The sequence below is a fragment of the Scyliorhinus canicula genome, chromosome 14 (assembly GCF_902713615.1).
Source record: "Scyliorhinus canicula chromosome 14, sScyCan1.1, whole genome shotgun sequence".
Taxonomy (NCBI): Eukaryota; Metazoa; Chordata; class Chondrichthyes; order Carcharhiniformes; family Scyliorhinidae; genus Scyliorhinus; species Scyliorhinus canicula.
This window is the reverse complement of record NC_052159.1, coordinates 30,555,341-30,573,279: the sequence shown is the minus strand read 5'-3', so window position 1 is coordinate 30,573,279 and position 17,939 is coordinate 30,555,341. Positions and strand designations below refer to the sequence as shown.

Sequence of the window (17,939 nt, the reverse complement as noted above, 5' to 3'; positions counted from 1 at the left end):
TCAGAGCATTATACTGGATCTCTGGATTACTAGCCCAGTGACAATAATATTCCGTCACCACCTCCACTAAATTGTGTCATGGGATCTTTTACATCGGCTTGCAGGCCAAGCAGAACCTTGGTTTAAAATCTCATTTTATAGGGCGGAACTCTGACAGTTCCGCACTCGCACAATACTGCACTGGAGTGTCACCCTGAATTATGTGCTTAAACTTCAGCATTGGAAGGCAGAAACCTCTCTTGAGGCTGTCAGTGGGTGGGTGCCATGTACTTGCAATGTTGCCTTACTATCCTGATTCAACCATTGCTCCTCTTTTTCTGAGAAGCAAAGAGGGGAATCCCTAAAAAATAATCCATGTGCCCAACCTGATGAAGGAGGAGGTAAGGGGGAACTAGCATGGCAAAGTTTTAAAAGTAATCATTCATAGGATGTGGGTGTCGCTGGCTGGGCCAGCTTTTATTGCCCTTTAACTGCCCTTGAATTGAGTAGCTTGCCAGAGCATTTAGGTGGGCATTTAAGAGTCAAGCATATTGCTGTGGTCTGGAGTCACATGTAGACCAGACCAGATTATTAAGGCAGATTTCCTTCCCTAAAGGGAATGGTAGGATCCCTCGAGCATTACTCTGGATTTCTGGATTACTATTCCAGTGACAATACCACTACACCATCACCTCCCCAATGGCAAATTGCATAGATGATAAACAGAAAACATAATAAAAATGTATTTGCAACAACAGTCACTAAGTAAATATATTTTTTCAAGATGGCATCTGCCTTCAGATTAGGGTCTACTACCCTTGGGAGCTAATTTTATCCTGTCAGGGTTAAGTCACACCTTGAATGAAGAGGAAACCCCTCCTAAAAGTAGCCAGTCACCTTTTCATGTACAACAGAAATGCTGGTAGAAAACCGATTCACTATAAAGGTTACAGAGATTTGACATATCTGACCTCAACCCTTGACAATATTTTTCAGTGCATTGTCACCCACACTTTTTTTTTAACCATTTGGAGAATAATGGGGGAAGATGGCGGAAGAATTCCCAAGCTGATTATCAACCAGTTGAAACGCATTGAACACTCCTTCGATGGCCAACAAGTTCCTGGCGTTGGACTCGAACCTGGAGATTCTGGTCCACTGATAGGGATACTGCCAATACACCACATGGCCTCCTTCCTTGTCAAATCAAGCCATATGATGCAGAAAAATCAGGCTCCAGAAGAGAGAAAACAGTATTTGGAAAAATTTAAAATAATTATTATCACCCTGTTTGCAAGTACAGCACTGTCTAAGAGTTACAGCGCTGGCATTGGAAATTAATATTATGATAGAAGGTCATAATTATTATGGAAAATTATAATGTATAAGTTGTAATTTAACAGCACTCTCTGCTGGATGATACAACATTGCATCCAAATCAGAGTGTTACTTATCTTCCTCCATCTAGATAAATATACTCATTAAAATTGCTTGATTTATGGCCAGGTTTGGACACGTTTGCATGTCTATCAATTTGTGGTGAAACAGGATGATTATTTAGACAGAACTTGGTTACCCTGATTGGGCATTTCGTCACTTGCAGATTTCGTATCACAAATTCCATATTAATATTACTTTGTACAGGTCACATTTTGAACACAAAATAAATAAAAAGATTAATTGAAAAAAAAACCTCAAAATGAAAAAGAATTGTCACTTGAAAAATGTTTGCAATATACTTAAAACTTGCTCAGATAGATCTGGAGCTGGATTCTCCCAAAATGGGACTATGTCCCCCACGCCGGCGTAAAAACACCGGAGTTTTACTCTGGAGATTCCTGCTAAAAAGATCAGCTAATTAATTGCCTTGCAGGGGGCTAGCAGGGACCCAGAGTAATTCTTGCAGCTTTAGCTGTGGATATGGTCCTCCGCACTTCCGGTTTTCAGTCCGCGCATGCACACAGCAGCGGCCTCCAGAAGCCGCGCCAAGCCTCATGGCGGACTCGGACCACGGAGACAGATTAAAAACGTAGACCCCCCCCCCCCCCACGCGCCCAAGGATCTGACCCCATGGATATTAAACACGGCTGCCTATAAGGCACCCCCAGGTGTCCGATTCCCCCGCCCCTCACCACTGTCGTGGACTGAGTCCGCAGCCACCACGCAAGCATCCCGACCGGCAATAGCAGGTGAGTTCCACGCCGTCGGGAACTCGGCCGGTTCGGAGCGGAGGATCGCTGGGCGGACTGCTGGTAAAAGGCCCCTAGCCATGCGGCGTACTCCGTGGTCCAGCCGATTCTTGAGTCCGGGAGAATCGCCGAACTGGCGGCAGGCCCGATTTTGGCGTGAAATTGGATTCTACACCCCTGCACCAAATGCAATTTCGGCGCGGGGCTGCAGAGAATCCAGTCCCGGGTTTTAAATCATTTTAAGAAAGGAGCTGTGGAATTAATTCTTGTTGTTTATTTATTGTCTCAAGATATTTTGTACTGATTCTGTCTTTACCTGACACCTCTCAAACATCAACGGCTGGATTCTCCATTTCTGAGACATCAATGGAGACTTTCACGACAGAAAATTCGGTGCCACACCTGCCCCGATTCTGCTACTATTAAGGGGCTAGCGCCAGCGCCACGTGGAACACAATCGATTCCAATGAAAAAGGGTGCCGGACTCGCCAGGTCCGTGATTGACACTAAGGAGGCTGACAAGCTGCAGCCGCACATAAACGATTCTCTCCCCACACAAACCATCCCAGCCAACAAGATAGCTATAAGGAGACTAGCTCCACGCTTCATGGACACCGAACTGGAGACCCTCCTGGATGCCGCGGAGGAGAGGAGGATGACCCTGTGCACCGGCCTGGGAAAGAGGCTGCCAGCCGCTGCCATTCGTCGTGCCTGGGCTCAGGTTGCAGAGTTGGGCAGCAGTGAGCAATGCCGTCTGGACCGGCCTGCAGTGCCGGAAGAAACTGCAGGACTTCCTCAGGGCAGCAGGGTGTGTAGGCAATGCGATGCCCCGGCACTAACCCCGCACCTCCCACACACCCATAACCCGGCCCCTCCCTGCCGGAGGACAGCCGAACCCCCACCCTGCCCAGATTGCCAGCACCCATACCAGTCGCCATGGCCGGGGGAGGCCACCCTACCCATTCCTTGGGCTGCATGCGTTGGACTGTCTAACACTGTTGTTTTATGTGTCACCCCCTCCCCCCAAGCAGAAGGCCGCCCAGCATAATGCCGGGAGCAGGAGAAGACAGGAGGATGACCACCAGACCTGCAGCCGAGCAGAGGGCCCTGGAGGTGCCCAGAAGAACAGGTCACTGAGGTGGTGTGAAGGCCTAGAGTGAGGAAGGGAAACCCCGATGAGTTGCAGTTCCCCATGCCACGTGTGTCGACACCCTACCCTCACACCACCTTTACCCTACCCCACCCTCACCCTACCCCATCCTCACCCCCACACCATGCTCAACCCCACACCACGCTCACCCCCACACCACGCTCACCCCCACACCGCCCTCACTGCACACCACCCACACCCAACACCACCAAACCCCCCCCCCCCCCCCCCCCTCCCCCCTATACCCACCCCCACTGCCCACGGTCTAATCAGGCATTTTGTCTGGTGTCTTGTAAGACCTGCCAAAGATGGGGCGGGCTCATCAGGTCTACCCTGCCCCCAGCCAGTGCCATAGCTGGGGTCATCCCCCCCCCCGGTGAGCCGAGCAGTGATGTGGAGAGTAGCTCAGACACCAGCCCACTGCCCGAGACTCAGGGCATCCCGGGTTCGGATCAGAGGTTGACAGTGATTTCCTATCACAGCTGTCTCCAACACCCTCCACCATCCCACTCATGGGCACTTGAGTGAAAAGGCTCCTGGGATATGCTCTGGTGCGCACCACACAGTCTACCCGGTGTAGCAGGTGGACGGAGGAGCACCCAAGAGGGCGATGGTCGGAGAGCAGGCCGGCTACAGGAAACAGCTACCTTCCAGATGGGTCCGGGGCTTTTGGAACACAGTCATATCTGCTGTGGAGATGCAGTCGCAGAGCCAGGGACTACATGAGGCGTTGTGGGCGAGCACACAGCACCTGCAGGCACAGGTGGAGGAGTTCAACCGCGTGCAGGAGCAGGAGGTGATTCCTATCATGCGTGCCACCCAGGCCAATACTACACGGATGATGTACACGGTGGAAGCATTGGGGACGACGGTTTTGGCTATGGATCAGCATGTCCAAGGCCTGGGGCATTCTGTGCAAGCACTGGCTGAGGTCCAGGACAGGGCTGCCGCCTCACAGGCAGCCATGTGCCAGAGACATCTGGACGTTGCCGCAGCGTTCCTGAGCATGGCCCAGTCACAGCAGGCCAAGGCTGGGAACGTCGGCGGCATTGCCCAGGCGCTGGCCAACATGTCGCAGAGACAGAGGGAAATGGCGCAGTCACTGGCCGATCTTCAGGGGGCAGCTCTGCTCGCACCCCGGTGCCATGGAGTAGCCCGAGGGCCATCGGGCAAACCGAGGGAGGAGGAGATGATGAGGCACATGCTGATGACTCCCGCAGGTGAGGTGCCGAACATCGCAACAACACAGACTCTTTCCCTCCTGTCCCTGCCACATCCGGTGGGCAGTGGGCAGAACAGGGCAGCACCACGCCACCTGGGACGTCCGAAGAGCAGCCGGGCCCATCCAGGAACTGTCGCCCCAGAAGACACCCGCCAGCTGTGCCTTGTTGCAGGGCAGGAGTCAGAGAACAAAGAAAAGTACAGCACAGGAACAGGCCCTTCGGCCCTCCAAGCCTGTGCCGACCATACTGTCCATCTAAACTAAAGTCTTCTACACTTCCTGGGTCCGTATCCCTGTATTCCCATCCTATTCATGTATTTGTCAAGATGCCCCTTAAATGTCACTATCATCCCTGCTTCCACCACCTCCTCCGGCAGCAAGTTCCAGGCACCCACTACCCTCTGTGTAAAAAAACTTGTCTCATACATCTCCTCAAAACCTTGCCCCTCGCACCTTAAACCTATGCCCCTCATAATTTTATAGACCTCTATCAGGTCGTTCCAGTGATAACAAACCGAGTTTATTCAACCGCTCCTCATAGCTAATGCCCTCCATACCAGGCAACATCCTGGTAAATCTCTTCTGCACCCTCTCCTAATCCTCCACATCCTTCTGGTAGTGTGGCGACCAGAATTGAACACTATACTCCAAGTGTGGCCTAAGGTTCTATACAGTTGCATTATGACTTGCCAATTCCTATACTCAATGCCCCGGCCAATGAAGGCAAGCATTCGGTATGCCTTCTTGACTAACTTCTCCACCTGTGTTGCTCCTTTCAGTAACCTGTGGACCTGTACACCTAGATCTCTCTGACTGTCAATACTCTTGAGGGTTCTACCCTTCACGGTATATTCCCTACCTGCATTAGACCTTCCAAAATGCATTACCTCACATTTGTCATGATTAAACTCCATCTGCCGTCTCTCCATCCAAGTCTCCAAACGATCTAAAGCCTGCTGTATCCTCCGACAGTCCTCATCGTGATCCGCAATTCCACCAACCTTTGTGTCATCTGCAAACTTACTGGTCACAGCAGGTCGCCTCCATTCCTGGGGATCCACTTAGACGTAATGTTAGGGCCCGTAAGGCCAAAATGTTAGACACCAGTTAAGTTGGCAAAGGTGCAGGGCACAGTTTAGTTACATGAGCTCGGGCACAAATCTGTATATATTTGTTCACAATAAACACTTGTTACCACCGTTACAACCTGTCCCGGTGCTCTGTCTGATGGGTATGAGGGGTGGGTGGGTCTGGGCTGGTCGTGAGGGGGTGAGGAATGTTACAGGCCCTGTGGGTGGCTCATGCTCCCCACCCTTCCCTTCTCCCGCCCCCTGACTGTCCCCACCGCCACCATCCCTAGGAATTCGATGGGACCAGATGATGGGAATGACCAGCTCGCGTGCAGGGATCATCCAGGTGGAAAGTGCTACCATGTGTATGAGTCAGACGCATACAGATGTCATCATCATCCATCATATGGAATGAAGTTATTGTGAAAAGCCCCTCGTCGCCACATTCCGGCACCTGTTCTGGTACACAGAGGGAGAATTCAGAATATCCAAATTACCTAACAGCACGTCTTTCGGGACTTGTAGGAGGAAACCGGAGCACCCGGAGTAAACCCACGCAGACATGGGGAGAACGTGCAGACTCCACACAGTGACCCAAGCCAGGAATCGAACCTGGGACCCTGGAGCTGTGAAGCAACAGTGCTACCCACTGTGTTACCATGCTACCCACACATGATGAAGGAGCTTCGCTCTGACAGCTAGTGACTCCAAATAAACCTGTTGGACTTAAACTGGTGTTGTAAGACGTCATAATCTTGTAGACTTTTATCAGGGGCCACTTCCAAGAGCTCAACACAATATTCAAGTCTAACACTCCAGCTTTGTACCGAGGAAATGCTGCACTGTCAGAGGCGCTGCCTTTTAGATGAGATGTTAAACCAAAGCCCCATTTCTGTGGGACAGATGTAAAATATCCTGAGGCCGTGGCAGTATTTCAAAGAAGAATTGGAGACTTGGCCCCGGTCTGCTCGGCAATATCTATCCCTCAATCAATGTGACGAATAAAAAAAAGATTATCTGGTCTTAAAAACAGCAAGTGCTGGGGAAACCCAGCAGGTCTGGCAGCGTCTGTGGAGACAGACCTGAGTTTACGTTTTGAGTTCAACATGACAACTTCGGACCTGCTGAGTTTTCCCATCACTTTCTGGTTTTATTTCAGATCCCGGGTGCCCGCGGTATTTTGCTTTTGGTCGGTCTGATCATCATCACAACGGTGATCGCGCTTCAAAGCGACCAAAATTATCTGGAAAGCACATCTGGCGGCGGTGCTGGTGCTGACACCGGAGCCTCGACCCATCCGTTTAGTCCTCCGACCTCCAGTCCGCGTGTGCGAGCGACTAACCGATCGATCGGACCCAGCTCGATTGTCGTCCACCCCTCCCCGAGCCGCTGGTTGCCTATAGCGACGGCCGAGGCCTAGCGGGCTCCCGAGCGGCGCTGACGCCGATGACACGAAGACATTTTTTTCCACCACCACCACAGCCGCCCGCCCCCTTTCCCGCTCCTGGCCGTCTGATTCCGAGCGCAGCCGCTGTAAGTCGCTATTGAGCGGCGGATCCTCGGAGTTGGTGTTTGAGCGCCTCCCTCTCTCTCTCTCGTCGCCTTCTCCGGTATTTTTTTCTCTCTCACTCACTCATTGAGTCTGTTCACTGGAGTGTTGGTGTGAGAGGAGGAGGAGGAGGAGGAGGAGAGGGGGGGGGATATCATGGCGGTGCCGGAGTGACTCTCAGTCAAACCCGGGGAAATCACGCTGAGGTGTCTTTTCTGTTTCTGTCTCTTCCCTGTGACTCTCTGAAACGAGCAACCCCCCCCCCCCCCCCCCACCGCAATTTCCTTCCTTTTCATCCCTTTTCTGTTTTCCTAACCCCCCCCCCCCCCAAATCTCAATCCTTCCCCCTCCTTCCCAGCGGCGGCTCCCTATCTCCTCGGCAAAATTTTCCTTTCCATCTTCCCAACGTCGGATTTATGATTCCCGTCATTTCATCGACATGCAGCCTCCTCCGAGAAAGGTGAGCTCCCCGAAACAGACATCTTTATTCACTGACTGAGTGTGTGTGTGTGTGAAGAAATGTCGTATTCGAGAAGGTGGGGAGGAGGAGGGAGGGGGGTACAATGTCCCCAGTGTTCAGATTTTAAAAACACCCTCTGGATTTATGTTTTGGATTAGATAAAGTGTCCATATGTTTACCCTTTGAGTTACTGCGGTGAGACATTTGTAGATCATTTCTTGTCAGCATGATTTTTTTTGGTGTTTGTGTTTAGAAATGTAAGAGTGTGTGGTTGGGTTTGCAGCCCCGATGGTTGTAGAGATATTTACATGTGAAAGAGGGGAGGGGGGTGGGGGTTATTATTTCTCTCTCTCTCTCTCTACAGGCTGACCGGATTATTTTTTTGTGTGAAAACTTGCGTTTTCTGTTGTTGTTGCGCTTCTCCGTGGAAGCGTCGAAGTACAGACCACACTGTGTGCACAATTTGGGTCCTTTTGCTTGAAATCAGAGTGGACATTTCCAGGAAGGCCGCTTTATGGGAAGTAGGCAGAATGCATTTGTCTTTTAAATCAATGACTTTTTGGCGGAAATGTCACGGTGGGAGAATTGATTGTGAGGGTTTAAATGGCCGTTGCTGTTTTTAAATTTCCACATGAAATGTTTCACACTAATTTGTGACATTTTATGCTGCCTCTCAGACGTAGGTATGTTTATGCTCTTTCTGGGGAAACTAAATGTAGACGTTTTGTGGGCTTGTTTAACGTTCTTTCAATTAAGCTGGTGGGTTTGGTTGGAACTCATTTTATGTGTGTAGCTTTGTGAGCTTTTAAACCACCAGTGTGTTTCTTCTTTATCAAAGGTAAAAGTTACTCAAGAATTAAGAAACATCCATGCTGAGCAAATGACTAAACTTCAGGCGAAGCATCAGGGAGAATGTGATTTACTGGAAGATCTGAGGTAAGATTCCCAACATTTTTAACTGGAACAGAACAAAAATATCCCAAATTGTGGGAGTATTAAATAATTACCTCCTCGTGTTGGCCAAACTGTGACTAACGGATGTGCCAAACTGAAAATTCCTCAGTAAGTTATCCTCATTACACAATTAAATGTTTGTAATGTGTTTCTCTTACTTGTATTCACTTCTCGCTTATTTGAAGAGTGTGCTTGTGTTCTGAAGAGTGTGCTTGTGTTCCATTGTATTAATCATGTGAGAATATTCACAGGTGTTCTGAGTTCCATTTACTTTTCAGTAAGGTTACTATTTATATTTTCATATTTATTTCAAGAGATGATTTTTTGATGATTGCTTATGTTTGAGACATTAAAAAAAATCAAACTGTTTTAAATTTCCTTTGCTAAACTATGATTGATGCTAATGTAGGTACTGTGTAAACATGAGCAGGAATAGTTGTACCCTGCATGTGGGTGGCAGAATCAAAAGTACTCTTGGTGCTGGCTGATTTGCTGCAGTAGCTGTGGGTTCTCTCTGCCAAGCAGGGCTGGTAACATCGAAAGATTCTGCTGGAGTACCTGCCTCATGTTCACTTTCTTTGCTGTATGGTACTTATTGAACATGAAAACAAAAATCACTTATAGTCACAAGTAGGCTTCAAATGAAGTTACTGTGAAAAGCCCCTAGTCGCCACATTCCGGCGCCTGTTCGGGGAGGCTGGTACGGGAATTGAACCGTGCTGCTGGCCTGCCTTTGTCAGCTTTCAAAGCCAGCGATTTAGCCCTGTGCTAAACCAGCCTCTGCTGCAAATTGGCTGCAAATAGCTGTGTACTATTTATTTAAAACTTCATGTATCGTGAATTAATAATTCTTCAAACCAGTTTTGTTGGTGTCTTTATTTTAAATTGTAGTTTTACGTCAGACTGTAGAGTCACCACTTGTTGGGTTATCTGACGATTCTTATTTGTAAATAAATGTCTGCTTTAAATCACAGTACAAATTTAGATTATATAGTAAATTATCAGAAAACACCTGCACTTGTCATTATCACATGCATACCTCTTTTTAAAAATACATTTTACATGCAGCAAACTAACTTTGAATGTTTGGTGTCAGCTTGGCAACTGCTCTCATATCATTGCTTTGAATTAGGGATTCTATTTATGGTCATTTGTGTGACCTGGAAATGACTTATTCAACAGATTATACAGTAGATATGACCGATTGTAAGTTTTTCATACAAGAGAATTAAAAGGTAGCTGCAAGTGAGTTAGAAAGTTATGAAGTAATAGGCCATATTTAAGTTATGGCAGAAACTTGAGGCTAGAGTTCACAAAGTTTGCAAATGCAGAGAGTATGATATTCTCATCAGCATATTAGTATTTTAAATAAAAATATAATAAATATTTTTCCTCCTCAATTTGAGTAAAATCAAAATTTTCATATTCTTGAAGTGGAATGAGACTTCTTACCGAGATGCATTTCACTGCCGCTTTGACTTGGAGAAAAAAAACTTATCTCTTATGTTGTTTAAGATCAGTTGCACTAGAGTTGTAAAAAAGCATCAGATAATTTTTTGCCAAGAAGTAGTAGTATTGAATACCATCCCACTTAAGAGCACTCTTAAAAAAATTCTCCTTACTACAATAAAAAGTTTGCTATAGATGTGAACTTAAATCTATGATAAGAGAGCTTATTTGTCAGTTGGCTTTGGTTCTATATTCTGATGAATACATTATATGGTGGTAACAAAGTTACTAAGAGTATATATGTTTGGACTGTAAAAAAAAAAATTTTGAAGAATAATGTTGATGTATTTCAGATATAAATTTTAATTTTGACACGAACAGCATATAAATCGATTCCTTTTCATAAAGAATTTGCATTCATATCATGGCTTTTATGATCTCAGGCTTAAGTACTTAGTTTAGTCATGGTTGTAATGCAGTAGGAATATATTTAGATGGTGGACTGAGTATTTATTTTGTTTTTGGTTGTTTTCTGTTTTTGGTTGTTTTCTGTTAACTTATCAGCAATTGTTGTGAAATTGTATTTTTCAGAAGAGCAAAATACATATCTGCTTATAACTGTCGTCTGGTTTTATTGGGACTATATTTTTCTAGATGAATTATTGTTTCCAAAATAGTTGCCTCTTTGTGTTCATTTAGTGGTAATATGTCCATGATCAATCCTTTTTAAAATACGATGGAAATAAATATTTTAATCAGTTTGTCAGTGAATTTGTTGAGGCTCACTGGGAAGAGTACTATTCTTTCATCCTCCCAAGAATATTTCTGATATTCACAATGGCATCCCATTTTTTTTCCTATTCTGTCATAGAATCTTGCACATCTCATTTTATCTCATGCTACAATGTATTTGCAATAGTGTTGAAGCTTTAACACGATGGCTTTCGTACTTTAGTACACATTAGTCATGATGTGGCCTGTTCAGCAATTCTTTCCACTTTACAGGGGACAACTCTTTGATTGGGGGTAAAAGGGTAGAATGAAGGTAGAATTAAATCCCATCTGTTTCTGTTGCTATCTGGAGAACATTCCTGTGGCAATATCGTATCAAGTGTGGTTTTTAGGAAACCACTCAATCTGCTACATGTTATTGGACTACTGCTTTAGGGATCCTAAATAACAGTCTGGGAAACAGTTAAATATGTTCACTGTGTATGTTGTTATGATCCCCATTGAGACCAAGAAAAAAAAAGAACCAAATTTAGCCAACAACTCTATCAAGGAAATCAGTGGACAAGATTTAATTTTTATAACTTTTACTTTTAACAGCCAAACCAAATCAACATTTAAATATGAATTAAAAGGCAAATTCAATATAAACTGTAAATTAAAATTAAATTGATATAACAAAGATAGAGCTTGTGGATTTACTGGGCAGTCCACCCAGCATATATGGCAGTGATTTCAGCCACACAGTCCCTCAAAACTGCGACCGTGGGTAGAACTGTAGAATAAAATTCCTTTTCTTCAGCTTCCAACCAACTCCAGTTCAACGGGCTTGCTCCACCAAAATGATTTACTTATTTAGAATCTCTTCCACTTTGCTCATAGAACCACAGAAATACTATAGGGTAGAAGGAGGCCATTTGCCCTGTTGAATCAACACCAATCCTGTGAAAGAGCACCATACTGAGACTCACTCCCCCACCCCATTCCCTGTAACTCCACCGAACTTACACCCTTGGATACTAAGGGGCAATTTGGCATCGCTAAAAAACCTAACCTGCACATCTTTGGATTGTGGGAGGAAACAGGAGCACCTGGAGGAAACCCACGCAGACAAGGGGAGAAAGTGCAAACTCCACACAGTCACCCAAGGCTGGAATTGAACCCAGGTCCCTGGCACTGATGGGCAGCAGAGCTAACCACTTGCCACCTGACAGTATTGATGGCAAGGATACATCAGAATCCCGTTTAGCTGAACCCTCAGTGCAAGTTCAGGTCAGTCAGTTCATTTAAAAATAATTTAAAAAAACTAATTTTACGGGATGTGGGATTTGCTGGCTAGGCCAGCATTTGTTGCCCATCCCTATTTGCCCTTGAGTAGGTGGTGATGAGCTGCCTTCTTGAACCCACTGCAGTCTATGTAATGTGCATATACCCACTGTGCTATTAGGGAGGGTGACAGTGACAGTGAAGGAACGACGATATATTTCCAAGTCAGGATGGTGAGTGACTTGGATGGAAACCTCTAGGAGGTAATGTTCCCTGATCCTTCTAGATGGTAGTGGTCGTGGGTTTAGAAGGTGCTACCCAAGGAACCTTGGTGTATTTCTGCGGTGCATCATATAGATGGTACACACTGTTGATAATGTGCATTGGTGATGGAGGGACAGAAGATTTGTGGAAGGGGTGCCAATCAAACTGGCTGCTTTGTCCTGGATGGTGTTGAGCTTCCTGAGTGTTGTTGGACCTGCATTCACCCAGGCAAGTGGAGAGTATTCCATCACACTCCTGACTTATGCCAGACAGGCTTTGGGGAGTCAGACGAGGGTTTACTCACTACAGGTTCTCAGCTTCTGACCTGCTTTTGTAACCACGATATTTATATGGCTGGTCCAGTTCAGTTTCTGGTTAATGGTAACCCCCAGGATGTTGATCGTGGGGGATTCGGTGATGATAATGCCAATGAATGTCAATGGGCGATGGTTTGATTCTCTCTTATTGGCGATGGTCATTGCCTGGCACTTGTTTGGTGCGAATGTTACTTGTCAACCCAAGTCTGGATATTGTCCAGGTCTTGCTGCATTTTCACGTGGACTGCTTCAGTGTCTGAGGAGTCACAAATGGTGCTGAATATTGTGTAATCATCAGCGAACCTCCCCACGTTTGACCTTTTGTTGGAAGGAAGGTTATTGATGAAGCGGCTGAAGATGACAGTTCCTCGTCAGTATAGTGCAGGGGTGGGCAAACTTTTCCGTGCAAGGGCCACATTCAGAAATTCACAATTTTAAAGGGCCGCATAGTATATTAAGTAAAATAATTACTTCACCCGATTATGATTCTGGGCGCCTCATATAGAACATATCGGCCCTCGATGTTGTGCCGAGCAATGATCACCCTACTCAAGTCAACGTATCCACCCTATACCAGTAAGTAACCCAACAGCCCCCCCATTAACCTTAAAAAAAAAATAAAAAATTAAAAAAAAAATGAAAAAAAAATTTTTTTAAATGACTTTACCAGGGTTCAATTTCCCGACGGGGAGCTTTGTGATTGTCCAGCAGCTCCATCGGTATGCTTTTAGATACATTAACGGCGTTCAAAAGGCATCTTGACAAATACATGGATAGGATGGGTATAGAGAGATACGGCACTAGGAAGTGCTGAGGGTTTTGGCCAAGGTTGGTATCATGACCGGTGCAGGCTTGGAGGGCCGAAGGGCCTGTTCCTGTGCTGTATTGTTCTTTGTTCATCTATGGACACTACCCTGAGGAACTCTTGCTGTGATGTCCTGGCGCTGAACTGACTGACCTGCATAACCACAATCATCTTGCTTGTGCTAGGTATGACTCCAACTAGTGGAGAGATTTCACCCAGATTCCGATTGACTCCAGTTTTCTAGGGCTCCTTGGTGCCATAGAACAATGAACAGTACAGCACAGAACAGGCCCTTCGGCCCTCGATGTTGTGCCGAGCCATGATCACCCCACTCAAGCCCACGTATCCACCCTATTCCCGTAACCCAACAACCCCCCACCCCTTAACATTACTTTTTAGGACACTACGGGCAATTTAGCATGGCCAATCCACCTAACCCGCACATCTTTGGACTGTGGGAGGAAACCGGAGCACCCGGAGGAAACCCACGCACACACGGGGAGGACGTGCAGACTCCGCACAGACAGTGACCCAGCCGGGAATCGAACCTGGGACCCTGGAGCTGTGAAGCATTTATGCTAACCACCATGCTAACGTGCTACCGTGCATACCCGATCAAATGCTGCCTTGATGTCAAGGACAGTCACTCTCACCTTATGTTTCCTTCTCTCTACTCCCCGCTCCAGCTTTTGGGTTCACCTTTTTCCAACTGCTCCAAAACCTCCCCCCTCGCAAATTCTGGTCACGTCAGAACTATTTTCATGTTAGCTAGGTCACGTAGGTTTATTTTGGCTTTCACTCCAGATTACTGGATCATAGTTTCTCTGCCCCCTCGAAGCCAGGCAAAAACAAGAAAGTGCTGAAAACATCCCACGCAACACCAGGCACAACAGTCCAGGTGTTGCCATTATTGCATCTGGGATAATTCCAGACACAGGCCTTCCTTGAATCTGAAATGCCACTGGAGGTCCACAGCTCAAATGCAAGGCTTGCATATGTGCCCTTGCATCCTCTGGTCAACTGGCTGATGCAGAGTCTGCATAATGCGCTGGACACTATATACACCTAGGGGGATTTGTATCAACATTGCGAAATTGTAAAATTACAGGTAGGTTAGAAGACAAAAAAGAACTGCAAAAAATGTTCTTGGGCTTATAAGTGTTACTTAGAATTCAGTGTCAGTATAGGGAAAGTGGTGCATTTTGGTAAAATAAGTAATGGCAGTAATTACTGTTGAAATGAAAGAAGGTTCAGTATCATGGAAGAGCAGAAGGACTTGGTCACAAAACATTAAAGGCAGAACATCTGGTTGTTAGGCTGCTGAAACCTAGAAACAATTACACTTTAAAAAAAAAATCTTCAGGTAAATAATGTAAATGCTAAGAGCTAATGATGAGTTTAACAACTCGGTCAGAGTATTCTGTGCAGCATTGTATTTCACAATACCGAAGGATGTTAGAGAAGATACAATACAGATTCACCAGGATGCTGTCTGCTTTAATTAAAATTATGGAGCAATATAATAGAAGTTTTAAAATTATGAAAGAAGGAAGATGGAAGCAAACCATTTTCAGTTAGGGCCAAAGATACACAATTAAATGTAAATAAGATTTAGAGCAGAAGGCAATGGAAAAATCTTCATAGTTGAGGCTGTGGAATTCACTTCAGTGCTGGTGGTTGAGGCATAAGATAGATCAACACTCAAAATTGAATTGAATAAGTGAGTGAAGAAACAGAGATTGAAGGGATAGAGGAGTTAGTTGGACATGTACAATTAGAAATATTTGCTCAGGGCGGCATGGTGGGGTAGTGGTTAGCACTGCTGCCTCATTGCTGAGGAGCCAGGTTCGATCCTGGACCCAGATCATTGTCCATGTGGGGTTTGCACATTCTCCCCATGTCTGTGTGCGTCTCACTCCCACAACCCAAAAGATGTGCACGGTAGGTAGATTGGCCACGCTAAATTGCCCCTTAATTGGAAAACAATAAATTGGCGACTTTAAATTTATATTTTTTTAAAAAGCATAAGATGGGAACAAAAACTGTCAGGGAAAGGCACAAATGAAAAGCGGAGCTTGTTCAAGGAACAAATACTGCGTGCCCTTGATAAGTATGTCCCTGTCAGGCAGGAAGGAAGTGGCCGTGTGAGGGAACCATGGTTCACAAAAGAGATTGAATGTCTTGTTAAGAGGAAAAAGGAAGTGTATGTAAGGATGAGAAAACAAGGTTCAGTTGGGTCGCTTGAGGGTTACAAGGTAGCAAGGAATGTGCTAAAAAAAGGGCTTAGGAGAGCTAGGAGGGGACATGAGAAGTCCTTGGCGGGTCGGATCAAGGAAAACCCCAAGGCTTTTTACTCTTATGTGAGAAATAAAAGAATGACCAGGGTGAGATTAGGGCCGATCAAGGACAGTAGTGGGAACTTGTGCATGGAGTCAGAAAAAATAGGAGAGGTGTTGAATGAATACTTTTCTTCAGTTTTCACCAAGGAGAGGCGCCATGATTTTGAGGATGAGTGTGAGATACAGGCGGGTAGGCTGGAGAAGGTAGATGTTCTGAGGAAGGATGTATTAGCAATTTTGAAAAACCTGAGGGTCGACTAGTCCCCTGGGCCAGATGGGATATATCTAAGGATCCTTTGGGAGGCAAGGGATGAGATTGTAGAGCCTTTGGCTTTGATCTTTGGGTCCTCACTGTCCACGGGGATAGTGCCAGAGGACTGGAGAGTGGCGAATGTTGTTCCTCTGTTCAGAGACTATTTCCTCGGGTGGATGTAGCTGTTACAAGGAGACATAACTATAAGATTCAGGGTGGGAGATATAGGAGGGATATCCGAGGTAGGTTCTTTACTCAGAGAGTGGTTAGGGTGTGGAATGGACTGCCTGCTGTGATCGTGGAGTCGGACACTTTAGGAACTTTCAAGTGGTTATTGGATAGGCACATGGAGCACACCAGACTGACAGGGAGTGGGATAGCTTGATTTTGATTTCGTATAATGTTCGGCACAACATCGAGGGCCGAAGGGCCTGTTCTGTGCTGTACTGTTCTATGTTCTATGAAAGATTTACTCGTGCAGAGGGGAAACACTGGCATGGATTAGTTGGGCAGAATGGCCTGTTTCTGTGTTGTAATTTCTATATAGATGAGGTATTTTCTATATTAATAAAAATCCACTATGAATTTATTTTGTATTATCTACATATTCTTTTTCAAACGATGAAAAGATTTTCAGAACCTGAGGTGTTCCCTTTTCCAGTGGAAAATGTGTCCATTGTTTTGTGTTCACCATTATCTCTGTCCAATTTTGGGAATTCAGTTTGAGAAATCATGATAATTGACCCAGTAAGTGTTTTTCTTCCTTTCTCTTCAAAAACTGCCCATTCGACAGTTAAGAGTAAGCTGGTGAGAGGGTGTGCGTCTTGACTTTTGTTTTTGATGCAAAAATTGACCAGTTATTTTGCCACTTTTACTACCACCCCCCCCCCCCCCCCCCCCCCCCCCCCCAGTTCCTTTTGGAAAACTACTCTGACAGCGCAGCTAAGATCAGGAATTCATCATGCTTTTCTAATTTGTGACATTTCATGTGAAAGATCATTGCAGAGTGTTACTGCCCTAATGATGAAAGTGAATTTTTGAAGAAACTTCATATAAAAGCAGCAGAACAATTTTTTTTAAAATTGAGGGGGTGTCTTTTATATTCACTCTGGTAATTCATTCAATCAGTCATGTCATCGACAGGTATATATTCTTACAAAAGGCCACAAGCCTGAACCAGTATCTCTGTTTCTTTCTCCCTGTGAATGTAGTTTGACCTCCTGTATATTTCTGCATTTTCTGATTAATTTTCAGCATTATCAATTTTATATTTTGTCTGTGATGCTTATGACATTGATTTGCATGGAATGTTTTCTATATATAACATTAAAAATGAGGAGGTGACAGCTTGGTTTTTTGTTCAAGATCATCATTACCCACCACTTGCCTGGTGCAAATGTTTTCTGTCACTTGTCTGAACAGGCCTGGATCTTATCCAAATTCTGTTCTGGCTGGCATGGATTACTTCATTATCAGAGAAGTTGATAATGAAGCTGACCATCATTAAGCTGTCAGTGCACAGCTATGCTTTTGATCTTGTGATTGAGGATGCTCCCACCTGAGTGAACCTGACTATGCTGCTGTAATTAAGAATGTACTGCTTTAACTAGGTATGTGGAATTGAAAAAATGGTTATTTCCCTGTACTCTGAGATTGAAACCATCAAAATGTATTTGATTTGTTCTGAAGCAAAATTGGGAGCGAGAGAGCAGGTGGTTCTGATGGTCAGGCTTCTGGTCTCGATAGGCTGTCTATGGAAGAACCAAGTCAAGTTTAGTTGTTTCAACAGTAAGCAAAAGGAAAACAATTGGTGGGATCCTCTAAGCCAACCACCCCTCTTATTGTTCTTGCACCCTGCCCTGAGGCCCAGCACAATACTATATAACAATTTAATCAGGAAACTGAAGGCTCAGAAATGGCTTGAGGTTTGGCCTGGCATTTGGC

General features: G+C 45.5%; 1 protein-coding gene across 3 annotated transcripts in view; it reads left to right on the top strand.

Moving 5' to 3' along the window:
* Nucleotides 1–6,797: 6,797 nt before the first annotated feature.
* The window catches only part of LOC119977748 (F-BAR and double SH3 domains protein 2-like), a 326,212-nt gene continuing 315,070 nt past the window's right edge, over nucleotides 6,798–17,939 (top strand). The window contains exons 1-2 of one of the 3 annotated variants that reach the window (XM_038818952.1): nucleotides 6,798–7,619; nucleotides 8,458–8,555. In XM_038818952.1, the coding sequence (XP_038674880.1) occupies nucleotides 7,599–7,619; nucleotides 8,458–8,555 (119 nt within the window). In that variant the 5' untranslated portion in view covers nucleotides 6,798–7,598. Of the gene's footprint in view, nucleotides 7,620–8,080; nucleotides 8,303–8,457; nucleotides 8,556–17,939 lie in introns of those variants that run through there. The other 2 variants (XM_038818954.1, XM_038818953.1) reach the window with 2 other exon arrangements.